At 41.8% G+C, this 25,092-nt stretch overlaps 1 protein-coding gene across 3 annotated transcripts in view; it reads left to right on the top strand.

Annotated features, from left to right (window-relative positions):
* Positions 1 to 25,092, top strand: part of LOC147019001 (chemokine-like protein TAFA-2) — a 524,810-nt gene that overhangs the window by 493,634 nt on the left and 6,084 nt on the right. For all 3 annotated transcript variants that reach the window (XR_015062607.1, XM_085899144.1, XM_085899143.1), the window contains exon 4: positions 13,656 to 13,780. Coding sequence is in view for 2 of the 3 variants with exons in the window: in XM_085899144.1 (XP_085755270.1) it covers positions 13,656 to 13,780 (125 nt within the window). In the remaining variant the exon portion in view is untranslated. The remainder of the gene's footprint in view (positions 1 to 13,655; positions 13,781 to 25,092) is intronic.

Raw genomic sequence — 25,092 nt, 5'->3', positions numbered from 1 at the left:
TTAAAATGCACATGTATGGACTGACATCTTTTTTTGTGGTGGAAAAACCTTGTATACAATGCCTGTATCACAAAACATGTATGCAGTGTTACACCAGTTGCTATGAAGAAACAAACACAGTTATTGCTTGCACTTAGCTTTTTAGAGGCAGAACAGTTAGTCTCTCAAAAAGGCCTTGATTGTGTGGCCTCGACAGCAGTCAAAATAATCCTGACAAGCGGTATTGGAGCATGAAAGAGCACCTAACTGTCATTGGAAAAAATGGTTCCAGGCATACATACTTACCTCTAGTGCTTTTGTGTAGTTGGAAATCAGCACAAAGAAGCTATTTCTTGGCATTATGTGCAAGTGCCTATTAGGCCTTCAACAGCTATTGGTGTTGCAAAGAGCCTGAGGTTGAACCTTTTAAGTGAGCTTGACTGTAATCTACCTGGAATGCCCTGATCATTGATGAGTTCAAAGGCAATGTCGGTACTATATACAGGCATGTACTATCATCGCAAGCATAAAAAGTCTTTTGGGATTGGATGAGGTGAGAAATGAAATATATTCAATTAAATATATTATGGTGATTAAATACAATTGAGAAAGCCTTTCTTTGGGCATCAGTGACTTATAAATTACTTACTTTGCATGGTTTTGAAAGTTCTTATGAATTATATCAGCATTAATTTTTGATCCTCTCACTTGTTGATTTGTAAGACTTATCATTTTGAAATGATGAATAAAAGAGTGGTCGCAGAAAAAGAACACCGATGAATCATAAAAAGTCAGGATTGTGAGAGGTTGGAAGAGGAATTGGGTTTATCAACCCACAGTGGATTAGGGCATGTGTTTGTTGAATTTTAGTTGGCTACTCGACGACCCGTGAACCCGTTGGGCTCCCGTTGTGACAGCGGTTGATGAAAAAAACAAAAAGATACAAAATTTTAATATTATTTAGTCGTCAAACTTTAACTTGAAGAAAATTTGAACATTTACCTCAGGAGTCATCATTCGGCCAACCGGTTTCTCGAGGTATATTAACACATTCTCCATGGTTTTGGCCTTGCACTTTATGGATCGTCATAACAAAACTTGACTGAATCAGGAATTGATTTTTTAATAATTTTTTTCGTTGCCCGATTTGAACGAAACTTGATACTGCACATGGCAGGCAAATGGTGAGTCAGGTGGCCCTAAAAGATTTGCGCTATCGTGTACCATTTTGGCTGTATTTCGGGAACATACATACATGTATATATTAATATATATATATATATATATATATATATATATATATATATATATATATATATATATATATATATATATATATATATATATCTTCTTCTTCTTCTTTCGGCTGCTCCCGTTAGGGGTCGCCACAGCGGATCATCCGTATGATCCGCATAGTGATTTGGCACATGTTTTACGCCGGATGCCCTTCCTGACGCAACCCTGGTCGCCTCTTACGACACAGGGATAAAATATATATATATATATATATATATATATATATATATATATATATATATATATATATATATATATATATATATATATATACATACAAGATGAGAGTTTTCGAAATATATAGATATGGCACACAATGACATACACTCTTCGAATTGTGCTCTTGGAACTTGAACATCCATCAAGCAATGCTCGCAACCAAGTAATCTGCCCTAATGTCATCTGCCCTATCTATCTTCTATTCTATCAATATCTATAAAGCTGAGGATGTGTGTTTCTATGGTCGTTATGCATTTCCACAAACTCCAACCGATTCCATTAAAATTCGGTACGATTATGGCTTTTGGTCCAACTTAGGTCATGGGCTATAAATTTTTTCCATAACACTTTCGATATTCGAAAAAATCGATAAATCGATATCCCTTATGGGATTTTCCATTCAAATCCACTCAAGTTTAAGGCCTACAGGGGACACAAATTTCCACTTTGCCCCGGGCGCCGTTTACCTCCGCTACGCCAAGCTGTTAGGGTTAGGGTTAGGGTTAGTTTTCGGGTAGCTCACCCTAATCATAACCCTAACCAATAGCTAACCCTAACCCTAACCCTAACAGCTAACCCTAACAGCTATTCAGGAAATTTGCAAGAAAGCCCGGGCAACGCCGGGCTTTATTGCTATCCTGAGCAGCGTGGGCTTTACTGCTAGTCTCTGATAAGATGGCATGTTCACTGATGCAAAATTCGGTCTACGAAGCACCAGGATGGCAGTATATATTCTTGCCATGAACAAAACCCAGACTCGAGAGCTCAGAGGCAAGTATGAAACTATCTCCACGCAAGCCCTTTCAAAATACAATGCTGCAAAGATGTTCTTTTATAACTATTTTAATTTTCAGGGTTTTGACCTTCATGCGCACAATATCGGGGATTGATTGCATCTCAAATTTTAAATGCATGAAAACATTTTCAATCTACCAGGATTAAAACTACAAAAACTAATGTAAAAGTCATATCCAAATGTAATTAGGTTAAAAAAAAAATGATCATGAGATTTTAGATAACGTATAATTATTTATTTTAACTCTGTAATTATAATGTTTGTGTGTGACGAATAGACAGGCACTCAAAATGTGAGGTGGATACACAATGAGAAGGCAAAAAGGAATAATTAAGTTAACAAGTGATTAATAAATTGCATGTAATTTGTCTTCTTCCCCAAATTTCCCACTTTAAGAGACTTTCAGGACTTCTGCCAATACATGACTTTCAAAATGACGTATGAATGCCAAACAAGGCCTTTTGCACATGCACTGTGTGCGAGTTTACAGTGATTCAGTTTGGCTCGATGGGCCCTTTTAACCTGCCATTCCTAGTGCAAAATCTGGGATTCAAATCGTCTTTTAAACATAATTTTCAGCATTTAGTGTAAAGAGTGCAAATTACAGAATGGCTAACCATAGTTATTCTGTTGCTGAATGCAAATCAGACTCTTGGAAATATCTTAATACAGAACAATAAATATCCTTGATTGAGAATTGATGGGTTCATACCATTTACTGTTAGTACATTATAGTACCGGCAGTAGATATAACACACACACACACACACACACACACGGACGGACAATTCAGGTCAGGTCAGATCAGGTATGGGAGGATGCGCCGGAGCAGCACGTCGCTGCGTCCACTTTCCACCGGTACTCCAGGGGCCTCCATCTGGCCATCCCTCAGGAAGATGCCTGGCCCATCCCCATCTTCCTGAGATGCTGATCAACCAGCTGCAACCACGTGGCATGGGGTCGGCCAATTGACTACTCCACTCATGAGACACCATCGTTGAGAGTATCTGGTGAGCAGGAGCAGCGTCAGGAAAACGAGCCACGTGTCCATACAGCCACAGCTGATGCTCACGGACTATGCAGGTAACAAATCCCAATTTAGTCTCTTGGCCACAAAGTCTGACCAGTGATAGCCAAAGATTCTCTGAAGAGACCTGGTACCAAAGGAATTAAGTCTCTGTCTCAGATCCATAGAGCAAGACTGGAAGCACCAAGGACCTGATAACTCAGACTTTCGTCCTCCCGCACAGGTACCAGCAGCGCCACACTCCATGATCCAGTGAATCCATGACTCCCCAGGCCCGACGCAGACATCTGTTGACCTCTGACTCACAGCCAGCAGTAACATGAATATCACTGCCAAGGAAAGCGAATCTCTCCATTACCTCAACATCATCGCCACAAAGAGGTATAGACAGGATAGCAGCATCCAATATGTCATTGAAAGTCTGAATTTTAGTTTTGACCCAGGAAACCCACAATCCCTGCAGCTCCAACTCCTCATTCAGCTCGTCCAGGGCCCCTAAAAGCATATCTCGAGTCTCTGCAAAGATGACTGCATCATCTGCGAAATCAAGGTCAGAGATCTTGACATTCCTAAACGATGCACCACAGCCCGATCTCTCCGACCTCCTCCCCAGCATCCAGTCGATGCAAGTGCTGAAAAGTGTGGGGGCCATGATACACCCCTGATGAACTCCAGTAACAACTGCAAATAAGTCGGATATGGTATCGCCACATCTCACATCACTCTCAGTTCCAGAGTAGAGTTCAGACATCAGATTGTTCAGTTTTGGTGGCACCCCACGAAGACCAATAATCCTCCAGATGGCTTTCTGATTCACTGAATCAAATGCTTTGCAGAGATCAATATAGGCTGCAAGCAGCCCCTGCTGAAACTCTCATCTTCTTTCGATGAGGACACGAAGATCAAGGATACTGTCAGTCATTGATCTATTTGGTGTAAAGCCTGACTGCTCTGGACGCTGGTGCTAAAGCAGATGGTGGCAAACCCTGTCAAGCGTTATCGGAGCAAAGACCTTGCCCGGCCCTGAGAGCAGCGTCACCCCTCGGTTGTTGTTGCAGTCTTGGCGATCACCCTTCCCTTTCCAGAGAAGGACAACACGGCCCCTCTTCCAGTCAGTTTTTATTATGCCACATAATGCCACAGATCCCTGGAGCTTGACCCCATTTCAACCGGTTGACCGCAGCCTGAGCTTCCAAATATGAAGGTGGACCACAGTTGATTGGAGGGTCAGCAATAGGGATTGTAACACCCCTGACATCCAACTCGCCTGCTGGTGGATCAGCCTGGTGGAGCTGCTCAAAGTAACTGGCCCAGCGGGCCTTCACTTCAGACTCCTCTATCAAGAGCCCACCACACTCTGCTCTCACTGCAGTAAACCAAGGGATGGGCTTGGAGGAACTAAATGTGTGAATTCCCCTGTTGGCAGGACGACAATCACTTGACCACAGGAGATGCTCGACCTCCTCACACATAGATTCCTCTCACATAGGCCTCCTTGTCCACCCTTAGCGCACGTACAGTTTTACGCCTCGGCTCCCTGAACAGCTCAGCTCTGACATTCAGCCTGTCCTGTAACTCTGATCAATGGTATCCAGTGTCCCTTGAGAGACAAAATTCTTCTTCTTCCGACTGTGAGTTCCAAGCCTTCTACCAGCAACATAAAGGATGGTGGTCTTGAAGGCACTCCACAACTCTTCAGGATCCTCCAAAGTACGCAGACACCCTAAATCTCCACTCAGCCTGTCCACAAGCTCCTCAACTACCCTCTCATCCTTGAGCTTGCCAACTTCCAGCCTAGACTGGGATGGTAACATTATCCCAGATTTTAGCTGCAACTTCAGAGTTGCATCAACAAGCCTGTGCTCGTTATTGAGGAACTGAGCACTCCGGTCGACCCTGCAGTTTTGGTCATCCTCCAGCGACCATCAATGAGCACATGGTCAATCTCCTGTGCCACACCGCCAACGTTGGAATACCAAGTCCAGCAATGAGCCAGTGGGTGCTGAAACAATGAACCAGCCACCCGAAGTCCATGACGTCTTGCAAAGTCAAGGAACTTAGTGCTATTCTGGTTCACAGTTCAAGACCCTTTGGGGACCAACACGTGTCTCATTACCATCCCTATCAGTTCCAGTTGATGTGTTGAAATCCCCCTTAGACTAGAAGAGTATCTCACCTGGGGCACTGATCAACCACAGACTCGAGTGTGGCATATAATGCGTCCTTCACAGTGAGATCACTCACCTCAGTTGCAGCATATAGAGAGACCTGGGAAATGACACCCAAGGAGTGACGAATCCTTAGTATAGTCTCATAATACGACCGTTGACCAGTGTTACCTCAATTATCATTGGAATCAGCTTATTGGACACAGCTACAGCAACTCCTTGGGAATGGTAACCATCAGAGTGACCAGACCAATAGTAGGTGTAACCACCCGCCATGATTTCGCCGACGGCACCACTCCGATACACACTATGGCAATCTAACCCGTGAAGTTTACCCCCATGGTTTCCCTCCTATTATCAAAGATTGGGGGTCCCGAAGGCTTTTCCCCAATCCCGTAATCTGGTTCGCTGCCCTGTGAAGGGAAGCTGCAAAGGAGGTACTACCACAGAGTGGGTTTTCAGATTTCTTTGCGTTTTTGTGTTTTGCGGAATGAAGAGTTTTGCGGCGGCCGGAGTGCAAATCCTGCCACCAACCTCCTAATATAAAGTAACCCAACTGCAGGAGGACGTCCGCAGACACAGTTGGGCACTATATATGGATGGTCGTTGGCTCACAAGGCGCTCCTCCTCACTTTGACAGGTTTCCTTTTACTTCCTGCTGGGTGTCCATATCATATACCCTCCTCACCAAGAAACTTGGTGGGGTAGACGGTTTAGTCGCCAACAACCCCGCAATGGCATAGGTTAGTGCACGTTTACATGGTGCCTGTAGCAAGTCACAGATCTAATCTGACCTGACCTCACAAAAATTTTACTTTTCAATTCAACTTTTACAACTTTCAACTTTATCAATGTATGCAAAAATCAGGAATAGTTTGTTTTGTTGCCCCGGAACAAAACAAACAAAATATTTATAACAGCCGTCAAAGCTTCCATGGAGCTCCCCACCTCCATACCTGATTGATCGTAAATAAATTTACCCTGTACATGCACAAGCCCCAGATATGTTCTTCCCATCAGTGTTCAGAAGAACCCAATCCAGAGACACAGTCCATTCACTGGTAGAGATCCGTCCAGTGGTTGTGTAACAGACGTCACTCCACTTCACTTCCACCAACTCATCAGGTCAGAGTTTGTAGTGCGAGCTAAGAAAGTTGTCGAAGTCTTTTGTTGTGCACAAGCACAGCCCTTTCTCTCAAGCTCTTTTCCAGATATATTTTAGAAGCTTGGTGAGCCATTCCAAGTGACAATCCTTCTCCCAGACACATAATGCATTTTATTTTGCCATGATTTCTTCAGATTCCTGGGATTACTGTGCTTGTGCACTGATAATTTTGTGGACACTTCTGAAGTATTGTGACTTTCACAACATTGAACTCTGGTCGTGCTTGCAGCTCTTTGAAGCAGTTTGTTGTTGAAGTAGAGGCTACATTTTTGTGCCATCGGGCACTGTGGGCAGCCATTGCAGATTCAACATCATGTCCCTCATCAAGTTTATTTTTTATTTTTTTGTCTACACTTTTGAGGCTCGTATGAGAGCTAACACACATAACGTACAACAAGGGGAGCAGGAGACAAGAAGGGCAGAAGAGGGAAGAAAAAAAAACAACAGTGTGGAAAAGCGACATTTGGAGATCTGTGGAAGGGAGAGGGATGGGGCGGGTTCCACAGGGTAAACAAGATGGACACTAAAAGGACTTTCAAGTCGTTCCACGACAGGGACTTTCAAGAAGGAAAGCAGGGAATTTGAAGGAGGTGCGTTTGGGGTGGGTTAGAGTGGGTAGAAAGGATCATGGTTTTGGATGGGGGAAAATAAGAGATGGTGGTGAATAGCTGTTTTGAAGACCTGGAGGGAAGACTGGAATTGGAGAGATTGTGGGAGTTTATTCCAAAGGCGGGAAAAAGAGTAATGAAGCAGTGAAGGTGAGCAGTGATTCCTGATTTTGGGAAATCATTTTTTTTTTATTTTGGATCTGTACACTGAATAAGAGTGAAGGGGAGCAGTGATTTAGTTTCTCCAGTTGAAAGAGAAGCTTTCCAAGATCATTGAATTTTGCCACATTTTCTGCCAAACTCTTGTATCTACTTCCAAAATCATTCCTTTTTGATTTCGCTGGACAGTTTAGAGGATCTTTTTAACACTGTGTCAAATTTTGCAAATATTTCTGTTCATCTGATCTCGATGAGCAGAGGTCACATGGGTTGCTAGCTTCTTTTCTTGAATATTTCCACTTGATGCCATATTCAATGTAACTCTTCTGCACAGTAGTAGAGCCTCAAGCTGTAATCACAAGGAGAAACAGGAAGAATAATCAGTGAGATGATTTGATTTTGGCTATTTTGTATAGCATGATACTTACACACTCGCTGTCTCTTTCTATAGACATTAATAGTGTTTACATTTGACATCAACCAGCCTAAAGGAATATATATCATATTTCATATGTTTGTTGGCCATTTTTGAAAATTGCTGCCAAGGACATTTTTCTTGATGTCTCCACATCTCAAATCATTTAATATACATTCGTGAACATGTGTTGGAAGTTTGGAGCTTTTAAGTAAAAGTTCCTTCCAGTATATACTGTATCGTGCTAACCCGTCTCACAATAATTGGGCCACAACTATATATATATATATATATATATATATATATATATGTATCACGATGTTTCAAAACATTGTGGATGGATTATAACAACACTTGGTGGATGAGTTGCGTAGGTGACAAGAACAAGCCAATTTGATTTTTGGTTTAGGTCTGGATGCAGATCCAGCTTATTAGTGCGCTACAAAACATAAACTGTTCAGCCTGGCAGACGTATGTGCTCTACCGAGTGCCATTGGAGTTTTAACAGTTATCTCGGGATCATTAAAGTATCCTCACAAAAAAAAATAAGCAACAACGGTTTCAAAGATTGTGCTGTTCTTATGATACGTTCAAATGTGTTCCCGTTGTTGTTGAAACGAACCAGCACATTGATCTGTACACTCAATGAACAAACATGAAATGTGTGGAAGCCATATCTAGTTCCCTCAACTTGTGTCCGACCTCTGTGACATTCATGATCAGATTTCTCCAAACATCCCTATCTTACACTGCTTCTCGAAGCTCTGTCTTTGCCAGAATTTTGTGAAGCAGTCCTTCCATCTTTCCTTCACCTATTTCTTATTTTACTTATTTTCCTGTTGTTCTCTTCAAGATACCAATGCTTCACCTAAACTTTCCTGTGAGCTCTCTGATCTTCTTTTAAAAGATCTCGTGTTTTTCCCACTCTGTTGTCACTTTCTATCTCTTCTGCATGCCTCTTTGAAATATTTATTTGTCTCTCGGAGCTTTGTCATTGGAAGTTTGACATTCAGCCACTCGATATCTTCTCTTGATGAGCCTTTCATGTTCATCTCTCATCTTCTGGCTGCAATATTTATTGCCTCTTCTGCCAGACATTTAGTCTTCTTCTTTCTGATTGATTTTGAAATGTTTTTTTCTTCTTCTTTTGCAATATCTTCAATCTCTTGCCACAATTGGTCTGGCATTGCCAACCAAGTCTAGCTCTGCAAAACGGGTTTTTAAAACTTTTTTTTCAACCTTTAACAGCTTAACTGTGGTGGAACCCCAAGTGAGCTCGCTATTGTGTGCAGCCTGTGGCTGCTGGATGCATCATTTTCTGGGGACAGAGCTGTGCTAATGCAATGCCCTCTATTACCAATACACTGGTTCTCATTTTGCCACCTCGAAAGGATGACAGGCTGAGTCAAGCCCACCTGGTGTTAATTCAACGAAAAAACAGGGGCTCAAACTCAAGACCCTAAGATCTTAAACCAGCCACATTAACCGTTAAGCCAACACCAGGCTTGGTGGATATCATAGTTAAGCTGTTGTGTGAAAAGAACATCGCTGTCTGAAATTAATATGCAAATTTGCAATGACGCTAGTCGACAAATGATCACAGACAAAGTTACATTGGCAGAAATGGCTTTAATAATGAGTGTGATCACCATTGACCCCAACACAATCTAGTAACGCGCCTTGTTATCGACCAAATCAGACAATCCAATGCTAACTGTGGGATGTTGAAGCATTTTATGACGAGACCAATTTCCATTTGATCACTATGCTGTGTGCAGACTTGGACCCCAAAAGCATACCTTCCCAGAATCTCTAAAGCATGTTCAATTGGCTTTTAGTCTGGAGATTGTGCAGGTCAATCCATGCCACTGATGTTTTGGTCCTGAGGTGCAGCACTGACAATGTTCACGATGTAGATGGGTGTTATCATCCATAAAGAATAAGTTATGACCTTGCTGTCAGACCAGAGGGACTATTATAGGTCGGCTTTATCACACTTCATAGCACCTCTCTAAATGGAGACAAGATGAGTTATTCAGTTGAATGTCAGCTGATAGCATCAGGATGCTCCGACCAAACCAATCATGTTGGAACGATTATGAAATCTTATATGTATATGTGGGAAAATTCCATGCCCAGACCGGGAATCAAACCGAACCCAGGTCCTCTGGTGAACCACACCAGTGCTCAGCCAGTCTGGAACAGTCTGGAATAGTCACATTGTTTAAGGACCGGTAATCCCTGCAAGGATGCCAATTCCAAGGTGTCCTTTTAAGTATCGTGTGTCGCGGTGATGCCCAATTGCTAGACGATGGTCTGATGATCCCATGTTTTAACATATAGTCAAACTCCTGGCAGGAGATGCATAATTTCTCGGGTGCTAGTTGATGAGCACGCACAAAAACAAAGTGTCCCTCAGTTTCAATGTGATGCTTTATCTGGTGTTTGATGGGCTGAATTGTTGCTGATTGGTGCGTTATGGATAGGAAGTCATCAATTACTTTCTGAAAAGGGCACGTGGGTGTTTATGGAAGACACGTGCTATTCAGCGATGAAACAGTGGATGCTTTACTGAGAACAATAAACTGTGTAAGCTGTGTCGAGGCATCCAATAGACGGCAATGTTTGACATCTACGAGTAGTTTGAAATGACGCAAAAATTGCACCCAGGATAGAGTATGTAGTGTCGGCAATTGAAAACACGCACGGAAATGAGCGACATAAATCAAAATCAAGCTGGAGGAGATGTTCTCCAAAAGCAGCAATCATACTGTTGTCATTGGTATGCAATGAATATTCCTATCGATTGTACTGTTCAGCAGCAGATGGCGGCACATTGCTCACCTCTGCCCCTGTATGGACAAGAAAATGAAGTCTGCTACTACGATCAACGAGGAAGAGAAGGTGGCTGAAGAAGGAAGAGAATGGACCAGGTGAACTCATTATCATTAGTTGTGGGCCTCATCGTTTCCCTGTTGCCGGTACGAGCATGGCATTCCACACTGACGAGCATTAGGCCAAAAAAAAAATGTTGCATTGGCGTAACGGGTCACTGAAAAATAGGGTAGGTCGGTCGGGATCTTTTTTTTTTTATTTTTTATTTTTTTCCTAATAAATCCCTCCCAAAATCTCCCCCGGCTCGAGTACCACCCTTTTTCTCGGCGGGTTCTGTCCGAAACACTTCCGGGTTTTTGCGATCGCGATCGCAATCAACAAGATACTTGAAAACGATAGCAAAACAACAAAAATAGCAATAAAATAGGGTCGGCAAAATTTTTCGATAGCAAAAAAACAAAAAAAAAACGTAGAGTCGGCAGAATTTTTAGGGTCGGGCGGGTTACGCCAATGCAACATTTTTTTTTTGGCCTTAGCAACGAAGGTCACGTGTTACCAACACCAACCTGGAGTGTTCATGGAAGGTGAAGGCGAGTGTTAGCTCAAGGCAACGCATTTCTCTCTGTCCCCATATGAGGTACATGAAGCTAGGCATGACTGGCATTGCACAGCATGGTGCTTCAGGACGAGCTTCTTGAGATCAACCACTTCAGATTGTAGCGACGTGCTTTGGTGGATGTGTCACATGAGCCATTGTTGGTGTCAATGAAATGATCAACCAGATCCGCAGTGGCTTGTAGTGCCAGCTCTGCATTATCTGCAAGTATCATGCAGAAGTGTGGTGGTAATCTTTGCAAGAACAACTCACGAAGGAGTGACTGGTCAAAAGTGGCATGGCAGTAACTGAGAAGCTTCTGCATGTAACGCAGTTGTTTTGTGAGTCTTCAACCTAAAAAATCCTCAGTTGTAAGAAGTTGTTGAAAGCGATAGTGCTTAAATGGGGTCACGTGCTTTATGAGCGCATTTTTCAAAACCATGAATGGAGCGTTTGTTGGAGGTTTTCGTAAAATATCTCTCACTGCTGTCGCATACTCTGGTGACAAGGAACCAACAATGTATTTGAACCATGTCGACGATAGTAATGTTCTGGGTGTCGAATTGGGCTTTCACTTGCGTAAACCACAGCTGCAGGTCTTCAGGCCAAAATGGTGGCAGCTTTATCAAAAACCGCTGCCACAGATGAAGTTGGTTGAGCATTTGGGAAGAGCACAGCTCTTCTGTGAAGAGTTATTCTGGGAAGAGCACAGCTGATTGGTTATTCCCAGCATCTGGTTCAGCGCTTGTAACTCCTTGTCCGTCCATTTGGATCATGTCGGGGTCACCAATTTAGCATGAAAGAAAAGACATCTGAGACATTCAGATTCTGAGTTACTTCTCTTTATTCAACTTCCACCATCCAACCTACTCATCCTACTTCCGGGAAAACCCCATAACAAAAGTCCCACAATAAACCAGAGCTCAAGCATATTTACCCCCCACCAAAAGAGAGGGTATTGCATTTGGGTCCATTTGTTTGTTTGTTTCTTTGTCTGTTTGTTTGTTTGTTTGTCCGCACAGAACTTTTGTGTTTTTCTCCATAACCGCTTGTCAGATTGACAACATTTTCACCAAAGGTGCAACTACTAATGTAGAATGTTTTAATGATAATTATGACATAATAGGTCACGTCGTGTGGCAGCCATGTTGGAAAAACAAAAAAATTTGGACCTCTGTATCTCTGAAACCGCACAAAGGAAAAAATTGAAACTTAACATGCGGCAAGTCCTCCTCATAGGGAATAAGTGTGATTTTTTTGTGATGTCATAGGTGCCTTCGTTGTGACATCATAATTGTATATTTAGAATGCCACATCTGCCAGTATGAAAATTTTTGAGAGTTATCGAGGGAAAAAATGGTCCACAGAAAAAAAAATTGATGATGTCTTCAGTCAAGTGATTCGGCAGCCATATTGTTTTTTTGTTTTTTTTAAACCTTCAAAACTTCTCTGAAGTGGCTGGACAGATCGAGGTGAAACTTTACACGTATGACTGCCTGTCCATGAGGAACAAAAGGATCTTACACATGATGTCACTGGTCACATGGTTTGGCAGCCATATTGGATTTACCCCAAAAACCTATAAAAAATATTCTCCAGAATGGCTGGACAGATCGAAGGGAAACTACACAAATGTTCCCCAGGCCTTGGGTGTACAAGTTTGTTAAGGAATAATTGATAGGTCACATGGTTTGGTAGCCATATTGGATTGAATATATATATATATATATATATATATATATATATATATATATATATATATATATATATATATATATATATATATTATAACGTTTTCACTGGAACTGCTTAATAAATCAACATGAAACTTCACATTTATGATCTAGTATTGATGGGAAATGCATTTTTGAAATTTAAACTTCGTCGGACACATGGTCTGGCAGCCATTAATTATTTAATATTTTATATCTGGGTTCAAGGATTTATATCAAACTTGGCACAAGTATGTATAATGATGTATTAATGTGAGTGGGAGCATACTGGTGACGTCATGACATAGAAGATTGTCGTTCTAATTTACTATCCATTGCTATATCATCAACGATATGGATCATGCGTTCGTCAATATTATCTATCCCAACAACCATTATTTTCTGGCACCCTAACTGAATTCCAAATTCCTTCCCAACAGCATATAATCATCTCTGACAAAGGTGCAACCTGTCCAGAGGTTGGTTATCAGCCAAATAATTGTTCATAACTTGTCGTGGGTGCCCCATGCTCTGTCAAGAGTCTAGGCCTACCGACCTATCTACCTCACCCAACAATCTAAGCAAATGTTATTCGTTTAATTTATGATGTACATCTGTGCTCTTTGTATTATGAATTACGATATTACTCATAACACCACTAACTTGTTTACTTTTTTATAGCCAGCCTAGTGGTCCAGCGCTGGTGGTGCCACATGCATCCCTGCCTCATGGGGGAGACCTGCCGCTTGCTTCCAGACCGTTCTGGTTGGAGTTGTGTGCTGGGTAACAAGATTCGCACAACGAAGGTATGCTTGGACATATCGTGTTCATAATAAAAATGCAAACATGTTCAACTGATGTTTACAACATTCTGTATTGCTGGATATGTAGCTCAAACTGCTTGTAAACTCATGCCTTTACACACAGTACACAGCAGAATATTTCAGTGTTGGATTTTTTTTTCTTTATTGGCTTATGAGATGTGGGTCACAATGCTTTAGGCAATGTATTTGGTGCCCATCCAAAGTTGTCTTCAGAAAATGGAGGTGAGTCTTCTCATTGAACAGTTTTAGTCTCTTTGCGGATATGATTTTCCTCAATAACTTTCCCAGATTCTGATAAAGCCATGTTAAAGGAGCAACAACATGCAGGTAGTGGACAAGAAGAATGGAAACACCAAGAAAATGTCACTTAGTTGGGCGTTGGGCCACCAAGTGCATCCATGATAGCATGGATATAATATGGCAGGGAGTCAACATTGGTCTGGAGCTGTTCTTCAGGAATGTGAAATCATTCTTCCACAAGGAAATTCTCAAATTCACGCCATTTTGATGGAGGCAGAAATGGCTGTCTTTGGCGCCTCTCCAGACAGTCTCACAAATGCTCTATGGGATTGAGGACAATGGTAGATGGATAACTTTGTCCTGGTGCTCCTCAAACCAACCTGTGACAAAACATGCCCTGTGGACTGGAGCATTGTCATCCTGAAAGACACCACTCCAAGCAAGGAAGAAATGCTGCATCATGGGATGCAGATGATCACTGAAGATTGTATCGTAGCTTTCTGCATAAACCCTGCCTTCTAATGCAATGAGTGGACCAAGGCCATGCCAGATAAACACCATTATGACACCATTATGGAACCATTATGGAATGCCTGACACCATTATGGAACCATCAGAACATTTTGCTGTTGGAACCAGGCACTCTCGGCTGTAGAGATCCCTGGGCTGTCACCACATATGCACATGTCCATTCATCAAGAACATGGTGAAGGACGACTCATCAGACTGTATCACATTCCTCCACTGCTCGGCAGTCCATTGCCTCTGCTCCTTGCACCACTGGACCCACAAACGGGTGTTGCCATGTATTATGAGCAGCTTGTACATAGCAATCCGGCATTGGCATCTTGCCTTGTGAAGTTCCTTTCTGACAGTTTTCGATGACACAGGATACTCACAACCCATGATGAACTCTGCACACAATTAGTCCACCATTCCTCTCCTGTTTTGCCTCTCAGTCTGAACTAAAGCCTATATACATCACAATTGTCGAGTATGCACTTCCATCCACTGTTGCTCTTCAATGATGATGTTTTCCTTCTTTTTCCCAGGGTGGCATCACCTTTGTGACAGTTCCTCGTGTAATGTTAGCAATTTCCGCAGCCTTTGTCACTGAAGGGCCTGCTAAACACACACCATCAATTACGCCTCTTTTTAAATCACTGAGATTTTTTTTATTGCAGCCAAGCTGGCTCTTAATACTGGACTTGACCTGCAACTCGCTTATATATACATGACGAGAGGACTGCCGCGAAGAGATTTGCATATTTCATGTGCCAGTCACGTACATGTGGTGATGCCATACTTTGCATATATGTTGTACAGTCCATGTAATCTGGTGTTTCCATTTTGTTGTCTACTATCTGTCTGTCCAAATCTGGATATTGTTTGACTTGGAGTGACACTTTAAGGTGGTGTGGTTCCAATAATGCTGCTGCTCTTGTAGTTCTTAATAGTTCTGGTTATGGGAATGGGAGGAGTTGATGGGCAGGTGAGATTCACTTACCTTGGCAGTGGTATTCATGTCTCCCCCTTGCTGTGAGCTAGAGGTCAGTAGACATCTTGGTCGGGCCTTGGGAGTCATGGATTCCCTGGATCATGGGGTGTGGCTGGATTCACTGGATCATTAATTCCTTTGGGACCAGGTCCCTTCAGAGAATCGTTGGCTATCGCTGGTCGGACTTTGTGTCCAATGAACAATTGCTGAGAGAGACTCAAATGAGATTTGTTACCTGCATAGTCCGTGAGCGTCAGCTGCGGCTGTATGGACATGTGGCTCGTTTTTCTGACACTGATCCTACTCACCAGATTCTCTCAGCGAGGGAGTCTCATGAGTGGAGGAGGGCAATGGGCTGACCATGTTCCTCATGGCTTCAGCAGGTTGATCAGCATCTCAAGGAGATGGGGATGGGCCCGGAATCTGCCTGAGGGATAGCTAGACGGAGGCCCCGAGAGTACTGGCAGAAAGTGGACGCAGCGACGCATTGCTCCAGCACATGCTACCGTACCTGACCTGACCTGAGGAGTTGTTTGAAACAGAGAGGATAATTTTCTGCAGTATGTTCTGCATATCGTATAAAATGCAACCAGAGATATACTACTGGTTTGTCAGCGGGTGGATGTTAGCTTGAGATGGAGGTGAGCTAATGAACGAAGAAGCTCTGTCCTTGATGGAGTCAAATGTCCTGCATGTTGTTTCAGATACTTATCCAGCCAAGCAGTCCATCACATTGCTGAACTGAACCTTGAAGATGACGTGGATGTCTGGAGGGATTGGCAGGTGAACTACTTATCCCTGAGTTTCCAGCTTCTGTTCTGCTCTTGTACCTGTCATGTTTGGCTGTCCCAGTTTACCTTCTGGTCATTGCTGACCCTCAGGATGTTGACACTGGAAGATTCTGAGATGGTGGTGCCATTTAGATTAGGTTAGGAATGGGAGCATGCACCAGAGCAGCATGTCACTGTGTCCGCTTTCTGTCGGTACTTCTGGCCATCCCCCAAGCAGACGCCTGGCCATCACCATCTGTGCCATTTAACATCAGGGAAATCTCACTGGAATATTTCTTGAACTTGAATAAGATTACCAAACCCTATGTAAAGGGAACTTGCCACTTGCCATCCTGAGTATGGATGTTGTCAAGTTCATGTTGCATGCAGGAATGTGTTGCTTCATTGACGTGCTATGAATGGTGCTGAACACGAAGATCATCAGTGAACAGTGGCACACCAAACCTTTTGAAAGAAGGAAGGTCATTAATGAAGCAGCTTAAGATCATTCTGTCAATTAAACTGCCTCTAGAAACACCTGCAGCTATGCCATCTGGTGTTGATGATTGTTCCCTTACAACCACAACCATCTGCTGATGTATCATATATAATTCCAACCATCGGAGGATCGGCACTTTGATTCTCCATTGATCTTAGCTTTTCAGGGCTCCTCAGTGTCATCATGACTGTGCCATTGCGACATACTAGCCATCCCACACACATCAGGTAGTGCAAATGATGTACCTGTTGCTAATACCTAGAATGGAATTTGACCAGATTATCAACATACGATGACCTACTCTTTTTGAAAGACAACACGACATTTTTTAATGCGTGAATATAAATGAATAAGGAGCAGCCAGCTTCACATGTCTAACACAAGGGTGCCATTCTTCCAGGGGTGTAGCAATTTGTTAGCATTGCAACAGCACAACAGTTTGTACTTAACTCTATCCTCGTAATGGATTAAACCCCAGAATAACACAGTTCCAATGCCAAGCATGCTTCAATATTCGGAAAACTAGAAACGAGATGATAATGACAGTGATTGGGTATATTGTAAAATACCTACTACTTTGATAAAATAAAAAGCTAAACTATGAGAAGCCATAAAAATATTGAACTCTTACAATTGATTCTTAAAGCATAGATGTAGCCAGTGAGAGTGATCTAATTTATTCGTTCTTGGACTGTGGACAAATGATGCATGGACTGCTATAGTTGAGAAGAAGCTGAAGTTTACTGAGGGCAGCATTAAGCATGACATCCAACATGCCATTGCAATATAGCTGATTCGTAATTGCTTAAAAGTGTGGATCGGAGTGACAGATACTTGGTTATTCTGCGCTGAATACTTTTTGCACAATTTGTTTCAAGTTTAAAAAGGTATTAATTGTTTTTATATCAATGATTCTAAAATCGATTGGTCAAAATCTGTAACGAAATGAAAACTTTTGATTGCATTTTATTACCCCTGCCACTGAAGGTGGACAGAGGTGACGTTTTCACCACTGTCTGTCTATCTGTGAGCAGGATATCTCAAAACGTTTTGGACAGTTTCGGACGACATTTGGTGGACAGTTAGGGTATGTGACAATGACGAATCGGTTTGATTTTGGTGAAGATCTGGATCCGATCATTTTTTAGTGATTCTTCACCATTCAGTGATGGAGCCGAAATCGATATATAGCACGATTTCTCCAAAAGTTATGGACGGATTCAGACGAAACTTGGTGGACTAGGTGGGTGGGTGACAAGGATGGATTTGTTCGATTTTTGTGAACATGTGGATCGAGATACGGACATGAGGATTAAAAAAAAATTTTTAAGTGATTCTTCACCATTGAGAGATGGGACCTAAAACTATATGCATATAGCACAATATTTCAAAACGTTGTGGACGGGTTATGACAACTTGGTGGATAAGTTGTGTAGGTGACAAGAACAAGATGATTGGATTTTGGCTGTCTTTCAGTGGATGCAAAATGTAAACTATTCAACCTGGTGGAGGTATGTGCTCTACTGAGTGCCGTTCTAGTTGCAATAGTTGACCATCGGGATTTGCAATCTCCTGGGAATTCCTGATGAAATGTTTCTTGCGATGGTTCTTTTCTTCTACAGTATCTAAGGATCATAGAGGAGCTTTTACATATGTTAAATGGATGACAAGGACATTATGAGATGTCATTGCACTTGTCCATGAATTACAAGTACAATATATTCGTCATCGATGGATAAATAGATATGGGCCATATTCGGTATATCAGATTTGAACCTGTCCATATTATCATACGACATTGAAACATAATAAGCTATGAAGTCAGATGGGATTGCCAAACTGAAGAACCCACATTTTTGCTTCAATAATTGAGGAAATTAATTCCATCAATGATGGTCACCTAAGGATGTGAGCAGGTACAGCTGAGGTTTCTTTGGTTTGATTATCATAAATCCAAATCCAACCTGTACTTTCATGACCTCTGTTTATCTGAATATTGATCTTTAGTGTACTGCTATGTGAATGACAAAGAAATTTGGTTACAGTGGACAAATAAACACAGTACAGTGTTTGGTATTTAAACATGGGATTCAAGGATCAAGAGCTATGCCCTCAGATGGGAATTCCAAACGAACAAACTGAAAAAATAATTAAGCTTTCAAAATTAATAACACCACCTCATATTGGGAAGGAGTAGACTATAGCACTGCGAATCTTCTTGCATATGGCAGCTTGGCTGCCAGATAGCTATCATTTTGTTGGGGCATGACTATGCCACTGATGCTGTGCCCCAAACCAGTACACTGGTACTCATTTCACAAACCTCAGAAGGATGACAAGCTGAGTCAACACCACCTAGTGTTATTTCAGCAGTCAACAGGGCTCGAATACAGGACCCTAAGATCGAAAGCCAACCATCCTAACCACTAAGCCAACACCAGGCGAGCACTGTGAATGAAAGTCTTTAATGTTGTAAGCAGTCAGGTACAACCCATGACTTTATAAGCTACAATCGAGATATGGACAAACAATGCTGATAGCAATTAGCCAGAAACTTCATGTGGCTTGGTCTCTGCTAATGACTGATCTGAGAGTTTGCCGGATTGTCTTTGCTGAATTACAAAGCAAGAACATGAGGCATATTTTTGTTAAATGATATTATGTACCAGGTTTTTCGATGAGATTTTAATCTTCCATAAAACTTCCATAAAACTTGGTGGATAAATCTTGCATTCTTTAGAGTTTGCGTAGAGAACATACTCTTATATGGATCAGAGACATGGACCATGAAGAAGGCCCTGCAGGACCGGCTATTCACAATTATCCTACAATTATCCTACAAATTATCCTACAAATTATCCTACGACCGATAATCACAATTATCCTACAAATGTGAGAAAAGAAAAGGAAATGACTGGAGGTGAGCTAATGGCCTGCATTTTGGGAGTTTCACCAGGGGGGGTTACTGGAAGAATGTGTATGTGTCATCGAGTAGCTTGGTAAGAGCAGAGACCTGAGAGAGCAGAGAGATAGACTGAGCAGAGGCAGTAAAAACACAAGGGCCAGTGACATGTTTGTGGGAGGATTCCAGGTCTTGTGCTTTGGCTTCATTTCAGGAGATGCCAATCATGTTCAAAGCTTCCAATTCCATGGAATCCAGAAGGCAGAAGAGAGATAGAGAGATAGAGAGACAGAGAGAGAGACAGAGAGAGACAGATGGAAAGATGAGATGCTGGCAGGCATGGTATCCCATAAGGAAGACAGTACTCCATTTGCTTATGGAAAAAGGCCTTGTAGGCTGAGTATTTTTTTTTCCAAGAGCAAGGCTAATTGAAGAGGAAGGTTTAATTAGCACTGAGTAACAGAGCAACAATTGGGCACAACTTGCTTGGGAATAAACAAATATGAAAGGAAGAAAGAGAGAGATAAGGGAAGGAAATACTGAAATCAGCAACTGAGGAGGTTGGGTTCGGAAGGGTTAATGGGGGTAATAGAAATCATGTGTCAGGATGGGGGCATGACATGAGGAAGGGATGAACTGCATGAGTGGGAGAACTTTGGAATGACTTGGACTGATGGAGGATGCCAGGTCTACAGTTGGCTATGGTTGCTGGTTTTTCTTATATGGTCAGCCCATGAGAGGTAATGGCTATTGGTGAAGCCAAAATGTTCAAGAGACCGAACCTCTTCCAGTGGCTTACTATGGAAACAGATAGGTGAGTTGATTTGACAATTTTTTTTGGAGTGACAAGGTAGAACTTTGGGATTTGCCAGGATTGAAAGACATTTTCCATTTATTCAACCAGTATTTAATCAAATCACAATCAACAGAGAGTGATGCAGCTGCTGTCTCTTTGTCATTGTGATGGGAGTACTGTACGATGAAGAGAGAGCTTTCCTGACCATTGGAGAAACCGTTCATGTACATGGATAAATACTGGGCCCAAGACTAGAGAAGAGGATTGTACTGATCATAACATGTTGACTGCACAACTGGAAGAAGTCAAAGCAAAGTAATAGGGCAGCCTTGTATGTCGCAGGCAGCTTGGAAAGTGGAGCAGGATGCCAGACTGTGTCAAATACCAAAGATATGTCCAAACCTACAATTCTGACCTCTTGTTGGAGATCTAGGGTCTTTCAACCATTGCTGAGTAGCCAAAGGAGGACAGGTTGAGGAGAGCAGGCAGAAAAGAAGCAAGAGCAGCAGAGCAAGATTTGAAAATGAGCACTGATGCTCTCTGAGATTGTCACCGATGCAGTGTTGCAGGTGAAGATAACTTTCTTTACCTTCTCAGGTGAGGACACAAAGTCCAGTTGATAGGGAGTAAGATGGGTACAGTACAGAAGGTGTTGGGTTTATGGGAGTTGGAGGCAAACATCGAGTTGAGACTTTCAGCCTTAGCTCAAGCAGAGTCTCTGTTGATGCTGTTTGAGGGGAGATAGGGGGTAAAGAAGATCATACACCACAGTTGGACAAGTCAAGGTGTCACCATGACTTGGAAAAAGGAGACTGGTTTTAGATTTCAGTACGATGATGTTTTCTGGCTTGCCTGTGCATGGACATAGTGACAAACACTTTGTGCAAGCCTTATGAAATTGACCTAAAGTTGCCCTCAGTTGGGTTATCCTTCCATGTTGTAAAAGGAAGTTTCTTGACCACAAAGGCTTTGCCACAGGATTTGGTGTTACTATGGCCCACAGGATGGATATAAAAGCAGCTGGTGAGATGGAATAAACGTGTGCATGAGAGCACGAATAAGCTTTTGTGAAAGTATTCCCATGCAGAAATCAATATGATGCTGTGGAAATTGCAGCCCAATCCTCATACTGTATTATGCCATTCCTCCAGAATTAGTGTGGGATTTGCTCCATTGAGATTTGGTGTCATGATAAGATGTCTCAGAATGGTTTGTTTTCTTGAGCTCGACACTGTGGACTGTCATTTGCAAATCTTCAACATTCTTTTTCTTGAAACTATTTCTTACAGACATAGCACAATGACAAGTTGTGTTGTCATTCTGGTAGATATAAATCCCCCTCACTGTCATATTACGACAAAGCTGCAGTTGTGTAGCATTGTCCAAAATGTCACAATCTATGTCGGCATTCAGCATTCTCTTCACTACAACCAAAGAGTCTCTTGTTAACCTCCGCCATCGAAGATGGACGGAGGTTGCTGTTTTCACCCCTGTCTGTTTGTTTGTTTGTTTGTTTGTGAACAGTATTGCGGAAAAACTCCTCGACGGATTTCGACGAAACTTGGTGGCAGGATTAGGTATGGTCCAACGATCATACCATTAGATTTTGGACTTGTTCCAAAGTCCAATATGGCCGCTATGGCGGCCATTTTGAAAAAATATTTGAATTTTTGGTTTTGCATTTCTACATGTTTTAAGTGATTTCCAACCCCCCCCCCCCCCAAAAAAAAAAATTGTTAGAGAAAAAAAAAAAAAAAATTTGCAACTTTTTCCAAAAAAAATTCGATTTTTTTTTTTGTGGGGGCATTTCTACATGCGCGTCGATCTAGTTTAGTTTATTCAATCGTGGTTCAGTAGAGTGTGATCCGTTTTGGCCATTTTGAAAAAAATATATATATTTTTTTGCATTTCGACATGTTTTAAGTGATTTCCAAGCAAAAAAATTAAAAATTGTTAGAGAAAAAAAAGAAAAAAATTAGAAAATTTTGCAACTTTTTTTTCAACAAAATTTCGAATTTTTTTTGCATTTCTACATGTTATCAGTGATTTCCAACAAAAAAAGAACATGCCAAAATTATAATTGCGGCTGATTTTGGAACTTCAGGTGGATATACCCACGTAAAATCAATTTCTGTCTCAAGGAATCTAGTTATGACGAATGAATTGAGTATGTAAAAGTTAAAAGTAAAAGGGAAAGTTGCAAACTATAACTCTGTGAGCACTGTTGACGTCAAATTGAATGAATAGGATATCAGGTTCACTTGAGTGACCGAGCAGTATTGACGGCGGAGGTTTTGCACTCTACTGAGTGCTCCCCCTCTAGTTCTTACAATGAAAAACATCCCCAAAAAACATGACAGTTCCTCTATCATTATTAACCTCCACCATCGAAGATGGATGGAGGTTACTGTTTTCACTCCTGTTTGTTTGTTTGTTTGTGAACAGTATTACGGAAAAACTCCTGGACGGATTTCGACGAAACTTGGTGGGGGGATTAGGTATGGTCCAAGGATCATGCCATGAGATTTTGGACTTGTTCCAAAAAAAAATTTCGATTTTATTTGAAAAATGTTTGAATTTTTTTTTTGCATTTCTTCATGTTTTAGTGATTTCCAACCCCCCCAAAAAATTGTTAGAGAAAAAAAAACAACAAATTTTGCAACTTTTTTTCCAATTTTTTTTTTTTTTTGGCATTTCTACATACACGTCGATCTAGTTTAGTTTATTCAATCGTGGTTCATTAGAGTCTGATCCGTTTTGACCTACAATGAATAGGATATCAGGTTCACTTAAGTGACCCAGCAGTATTGGTGGCAGAGGTTGTGCACTCTTCCGAGTGCTCCCCCTCGAGTTTCCCTTTGGGAAAACACAATCATGTCTTCAGCAGTTATTGGGTTGATGCCCAAACCAGACTTATCTGTCACAAGTGACATACGCAATGTTAATTTATCATTTATCATTCACAATGATGCAAGATTTATCACCATGGAAGATTCACTCCCACCATTCAACGGATTCACTTCTTCATTCTCGGCATCACTTTAGCCTGTGCTTCACTATTGAGCTTATACTCAATGACTTGTGAGTGGCAACTCTTCCATGAGAGCCTTGATCATGAAGATCCTGTCGTTATTGTGGAAGCTCTTGCCTCAATTCCAGGAATTTGTAATTTGGCCAGGGTGCCGCCAATAGCTTTGTGAAGGACACCGTGAGATCTTTATCTTCCACCAAGTAATTGCAACAGATGGCCACCAAGTTTAACATCCATCCAAGGGACGGCACACACATTGATGCCACACCCTGCCTGTGAGACACCAGGATGACAGTTTGTCGCTGGGCTGAACCCAGGCTAGATAGCTCAGAGGCAAGTGTGCCAAAGAGGATAAGCAAATATAAATGACAAAATATCGAGTTTGGAGAGGCAGAATAAAATGGCAGGTTTGCTGATATGAAAGAAAGCTTATGGAGAGAGAGAGAGAGAGAGAGAGAGAGAGAGAGAGAGAGAGAGAGAGAGAGAGAGAGAGAGAGAGAGAGAGAGAGAGAGAGAGAGAGAGAGAGAGAGAGAGAGAGAGAGAGAGAGATAGAGAGAGAGAGAAAAAAAAAATAAAAAAAGAGCAAGCGGTGAGTATTAAAAAGGGAAAACAAAGAGAATATAAACAGGAATGAGACAAAGCGGCCCATTTGTAGTGAGACAGAGTGTATTGCTTCCTTGATAAATACATGATCATGATCATGAATACCCACATTAACCTTTCTGAACCCAACCATCTAACTTGCTACTTTCAGTGTTTCCTCCCTCCCTCTCTGCCTTTCCTGTTCATTCATTCTCTTGATGTTTGTCCGACTGTCTGTTTTACCTATTTCTTCCATGAGCCTTGCTCCTGTAAAAAAAAAAAAACTCCAAACTTTTTGTGTATATGACGTCTGTTATTAATGTAAGTGCTGCAACACTGTATTTCAAGTCGACTTTTCTTTTATTGGAATCTTTTTACAGATCTCGCCTTGCACAAGGCCTTGCAAATATGTTGGTTAGGTTTTCCTTTGATTTGGTAATTACTTCTGGCCTGAGACGATGAGCTTGGGAACTTTTTTTCGCTCAAAGATCACTTCAAATGCAGTGTCCAGCTCGGGGAACTCAGATGTGTCTGTATATATATATATATGTATATATATATATATATATATATATATATATATATATATATATATATATATATATATATATATATATATATATATATATATATATTGTTGTGGTTACCAAATTCGCAAACCACCATTCAGGTCCCTTAGGTGAGGTATCTCGGTAAGTACATGTGTAGTTAGGCCCAAACCCGTTGTCTAGTGGGAATACATGTCATTTATGCGTGCTGCGACTCTTCAGGATAGCCGTTTTTCTTTTACTATCTTTAATTTGGACCAACCGCCATTGTTACCACCACCAGTCACAACATCAACCACCAACCACAACGCCGCTTCACCACAACCGCCACGACCTTCACGTCACACCTCGCAACCGTCGCATCGCCACCGTTCTTGCGCCGCTTGTGGGTACCGGTGTTGGACTCGTGCAGGGCGCGCACCGAACA

Source organism: Eptatretus burgeri, chromosome 10 (genome assembly GCF_056783735.1).
Source record: "Eptatretus burgeri isolate ZD-2024b chromosome 10, Ebu_testis_v1, whole genome shotgun sequence".
NCBI lineage: Eukaryota > Metazoa > Chordata > Myxini > Myxiniformes > Myxinidae > Eptatretus > Eptatretus burgeri.
Note: the sequence above shows the minus strand (reverse complement) of the source record. Positions and strands in the feature narration are given on the sequence as shown.